Source organism: Vanacampus margaritifer, chromosome 2 (assembly GCF_051991255.1).
Source record: "Vanacampus margaritifer isolate UIUO_Vmar chromosome 2, RoL_Vmar_1.0, whole genome shotgun sequence".
Taxonomy (NCBI): domain Eukaryota; kingdom Metazoa; phylum Chordata; class Actinopteri; order Syngnathiformes; family Syngnathidae; genus Vanacampus; species Vanacampus margaritifer.
The window spans coordinates 8,561,551-8,567,030 of NC_135433.1; the positions used below are offsets into that span (position 1 = coordinate 8,561,551).

The 5,480-nt window shown below is 34.3% G+C and overlaps 1 protein-coding gene across 1 annotated transcript; it reads left to right on the forward strand.

The window, feature by feature from the left end:
* Nucleotides 1–1,724: 1,724 nt before the first annotated feature.
* ctxn1 (cortexin 1) lies at nucleotides 1,725–4,334 on the forward strand. Its single transcript, XM_077555524.1, has one exon. The coding sequence runs from the start codon at nucleotides 1,725–1,727 to the stop codon at nucleotides 1,998–2,000; it is 276 nt and encodes a 91-aa protein (XP_077411650.1). The 3' UTR covers nucleotides 2,001–4,334.
* The last annotated feature ends 1,146 nt before the right edge of the window (nucleotides 4,335–5,480 follow it).

A 5,480-nucleotide genomic window follows, 5' to 3' on the forward strand; every position in this document is an offset into this window, starting at 1 on the left:
CCCACCCAACCAAGCGATTAAAATTTAAAAATTTTAATAGTCTTTTCTTTTTTTTATTAATTCACTGCCATTGACGGCTATAAACGTCAAAAATTCATTTGAACTATTTCTATTAGTTAAACATTTTTTTCCGCTCTTGTTAACAAGAGTAAAAACCTAGAATTTTTTTTATGGTACATTTAGAACAGATATAAAATTTGTGATTAATTGTGAGTTAACTAGTGAAGTCATGCGATTAAGTACAATTAAAATTTAAATCGCCTGACGCCCGAATTTTGAATAATCTTTTCTTTCTTTTTTTGTATTCATTCACTGCCATTGATAGGTATAAAGTAGAAACGTCAAAGATTCATTTTAACTATTTCTATTAGTTTAAAAAAATGTTCCGCTTTTGTTAAGAGTAAAAACCTAGAATTTTTTTATTGTACATTTAGAACAGATATAAAATGTGTGATTAATTGTGAGTTAACTAGTGAAGTCATGCGATTTAAGTACGATTAAAATTTTAATCGCCTGACGCCCGAATTTTTACGAATCTTTTCTTTTTTTTATTCATTCACTGCCAGTGACGGCTATAAACGTCCAAAACTCATTTGAACTATTTCTACTAGTTTAACATTTTGTTTCCACTTTTGTTAACAAATGTATGAAAACCTAGATTGTTTTTTATTGTCGTGAGTTAACTATTGAAGTCATGTAATTAATTACGATTTTAAAATATTAGCATAATATATGGGACGGTTTCTTTAACCAATCAGATTTTGAATTCAAGCTAGCTGGTTCACAATCATATTCACATTTTTTCACCTTCTGATTGGTTGGTCAGAGCAAAGTTCAGGTAGCAAAACACACCTGTATTGAGCATTTCAGGGGAGAATCATTTTTTATTTTTTTTGTTTATCATATCATCTGGAGCAGTTCAGATCCAAAAAATAAAATTGCAGCTTGTTTTTTTCCTAGTCAAACTTGACTCTAAACAAATTTTGTTCTGAGCACCCAATTAGAGGACAGATATGCTGATGAAATTGAAATCTGATGGCTAATCTAGTGGAAGTTACATCAGCCAAGATTTGGGATTCTGTAGGTCCTGGGCAGATTAGATTGACACGGCAACATAGAGAGGCTGAAATCTGATTGGTCAAAATCTACAAACACATACTGGAAACAGTACAGCCAATCGAAATGCTACGGAATGAAGAAACTATATAAAGCAATTATGAGACAACTTCTTAATTTTGCATTTTAATTACTGCTCTGTATAAAATATAAATGACCCATTTTGAGTTAGAAAACAAAACTTTTTGCCTTCTGGCGCTGCTCTAATGCATGTTTGATATTTTGCTTTTTCCAAAGGATCCGCTGGAGAGACTCTGCAAATGACGACACATGGCCTGAGCGTCACCTCACGTCAGGAAACGGTGCAAGTCGTCGAAATAGCTGAAAAGAGTGAGATTTCCGTTGTTGTTGTTCTGATTATTGGAAAAGAAAAGTTCCATCAATTCTCCGAGCATGCCTGGACTTGCTGATGAGCACAGCAGAAGGCTCATTAGCCGGCGCTCCTAATTATTCCCACTGGAACAGTTTGCCCCCTTGTAAAAACAGGCTGAGTTCAGTGGGCCGTTTCATGATGTGACTTGCTAGACCGACATCAACATGCGCACATCTCACCACCATTTCTGAATACAAATCAAACCAGTACGTTTGCTAATCATTAAAAAAAAAAAATGAGCTACACCAACTACTGGGTGGTGGACTACGACCTGTCCTCTCCGGCTCCGCCCACCTTCGCCAGGGGTGCCACGGTGCTGCAGCCCGTGGCGGGGCACCCTGAGCAGACCACGGCTTTGTGTTTCGTTGGCCTGCTCGTGCTCCTGCTGCTCTTCCTGCTGGTCCGCTGCGTGCGGATCCTGCTGGACCCCTACAGCAGCATGCCGGCCTCGTCGTGGACGGACCACAAGGAAGGTCTGGACAGAGGACAGTTTGATTATGCGGTGGTGTGAAGATGAGACTAGGCATGGGCCGATTAGCGGTTGACGGTAATAAACAGATGCATTTTTGCTCTGTTGATTAATGTGCATTGTGCTAAAAAATAAAAAAAAATGGTGCCTGTGGGTACTAGTTAGCCCCCAGAGCAACTTGTGTAGCCCGATGGTCTATTCTAAAAAATAAAATTAAAAAATAGCTCAAGAGTGATGGGACACTGTGACTGACTAAGAAGAATTAAAACAGAAGAACGTTATCATTTAGCTATTTATTTAAACTTAGAATGATATGTTTCTTAATGTTGTTTTTATTTACCCAAATATTTATTTATAAAGGGCATCAATTTTTAGCTGTAATTTTAATACCGTGATATTGCAATGTTTTTATTCATCATTATACCATAAGAATTTCATATTGGCCCATGCCTAGTTGAGACAAATGCGAATTGTTGTATCATATTATCCAGACAACCATTTCCTGATAAAAAAAAAACACAAGATTAACAACATAAACATATACCATGTGTGCAACGAAATGCCATAGAATTAATAACTTACCTATTTTTTTAAGTTGTAATTTTAAAATAACAATTTCATATTTTTTTCAATTAAAAAAAATCATATTCTTACAGAATAAAGCTGTATTTTTCCAAGATAAACTTGTAATATATTAAAGTAAATGTTTAACGAGGGATATTTTAACTCATTCACTGCCATTGACAGCTATAGACTTTTAAAAAATTCATTTGAACTATTTCTATTAGTTTTACTTTTTTTTCTCCATTTTTGTTAAGAGTATGAAAACCTAGAATTTTTTTTTTTTAACATTTAGAACATATATAAAATTTGCGATTAATCGTGAGTTAACTAGTGAAGTCATACAAATTTTAATCGCCTGATGCCCCTAATTATTAATAATCTTTTCTTTAAATAAAAAACTAACATTTTTTGTTTAATTTTTAATATTTTTTACTTTTAAAGAAAACCTGATTAAAAATTAGGGGTGCCAGGCGATTACAATTTTTAATCGTAATTAATCGCATGACTTCACTATTTTATATCTGTTCTAATACAATATAATATACTCTTGTTAACAAAAGTGAGAAAAAATGTTAAACTAATGAAAATTGTTCAAATGAATTTTTGACGTCTATAGCCGTCAATGGCAGTAAATTAAGTGATATATAATTTTAAAAGTTGTCATTTTTCGATAAATTTCCTAAGTAATGTTACGACAAAGTTTAAAAAAATATTATGTATATTTTCTTTTATTTTTATGAGAACAAAAAAAAGTTTTAATCCTAGAAGAATGCATTTTCAAGGATAAGATTTAAAAAAAAAAAAAGTTAAACAAGGGAAGAAAGCCATTTTTAATGAATGAATTTCACACACACACAAAAAAGTATTTTATTCTGTAAAACATTTATTTTCTTTAAAAAAAAAAGTACTACGGTAGAAACACACACCCCAATCGAAGCACAGTAGAACACGTTCAAACAATGCTACAGTGGCTTACACTAATATCAAAGATACTTTTAGTTTTGTTTTTGATGAACACTTGGGTCTACTACGCTGCTGTATTCTGATGTTTGTTGTCTCGTCCAAAGTCTGTAAAAAGTTTTAACTGCTGGACAAATCCGTCAGAAGTCAATATTAGGCAAGTCACACAGCACGTGAGACTTACAAATATGTAAGAATGCGCATAAATTAATCTATGATTGCATATATTTTTTTCCAGCAAGGGAACATATTTTGGTAATGTGGAAAAAAAACTTGTCCTGTTTATGTCATTGTGGTAGCTTTTTACAGATGATTACAGAAATCAGAAAAAGACTGAAAATAACTTTGAACATGTAAATATGTTGTATTAGAAGATTGTACTGGAACTCTTCTCTGAAATGTACAACTTGTAGCTGTAGTTTCAAAATGAACTGTTCAGGTGATGCTCAGGTAGAATTCTATTGACCAAAGATTGCCGTTATTTCCCTGATTGTCATTATAAAATGCACCGGTCCGTTTACGAAACTCACCGTTGCTTATGCTTTTAATTCTCCCTTTAGGAGGCCTGTAATGGTCAAAGTCGATGCACAATCTGACATCCAACAGTTCTGAGATTACAAATGGCCAAGTCAGATAGTGACGTTTTTAAACGCATGTATGCCAATCCTCCAAATCCTGTTTGCCTTTTGTCCTCAGTCGAATACTGTATGTTCAACAGTGCCTGTAGAGAACACGTGACCAAGTGCTGACGTCACTGCTGCTTTATATCAATTGTTTTGTGAAAACTCTTTCTGCCCTTTTATCCCGATGCAATGTCACCCCGAAAGATGTTTTGTTTTTTAAAAGGGATTTTTAGCAACGGAAAATTAGCTTCCTTTATGATGAATAAAACGAAATTATTATTATTATTATTTTTAAGTGCTTGTATGTGTTTCTTTCCAACCTCACGTCAATGTTGACAAGATTTGGAACGAATGAAATCAATTCAATAATCATAATCACTCCCGAGTTTTATTTCCTTGTTCAATTCAGCTGAGCAAAGTGGTCTGCAGCGACATCATGTGGACACTTTTAGAACTACAGCAGTCCCGCTACTGGTGACCTAATTTCATTTGACGAAACAGAAGAAAGTCTACACACCCCTGCTGAAATGCCAGGTTTATGTGTCCTAACTGAAACCAAGACAAATTATTTCAAAATCGTTTCATATAAAAAAAATATATATATTTTTTCAAGAGGGTAACTTTAAAAAAGCAAGTGAAATAACATGGTTGCACAAGTTTGCACACCCTCTTCGGGCGTGGCTGTGTTCAGAATGAACAAATCACATTCAAACTCAACTTAAATGGGAGTCAGCCTGCCACCATTTAAAGTGCCCTCTGAAGAATCCCAAAGTTTAGATGCTCTAGTTTTTGTTGGCAATTCATTTAAATTCAAGTTTATTGATCAGACTCAGGTTCATAAGACAAACACACAGCAAAAAAATGAAAATGAAAACATTCGCAATTTAGTCTAAAATCACAGTTGAGGTGCTGCAGGAGTGACTTTGTTTATAAAGAGGTATTTTTTCTTTTCTTTGTTTCAAATATTTATCATCCTTATCAATTTTGCATACGAATTGTCGAGTTCTACTGTAAAATACTACCACATAATCATTTATTGCAAATTATCCCCAAGGAACCCCAATTTGAGAAGCACAACAGTTTATTTGGTGTCCACGGATGCTCTCAAGCGTAAATTGTCCTCATTAGTGTGTCAAACGAGCAGAACAGATTTGAGCTCCAGTGGCTGCAGACAATTTACAATTTAAACAAAAGCTTCCCCGTCTCACAAACAAACAACTGAGCTCCCAGATATACGGTATGCAAATAAGACCACGTCATGGAATTGTGTCATCTCATCCCTTGACTTGAATGGCATAAATTGCACATTTTTCGTGGTAAACGTATATTGAATCTTTATCAGAATTTTCTGGACAACTTTTTGGGTTCATTCATT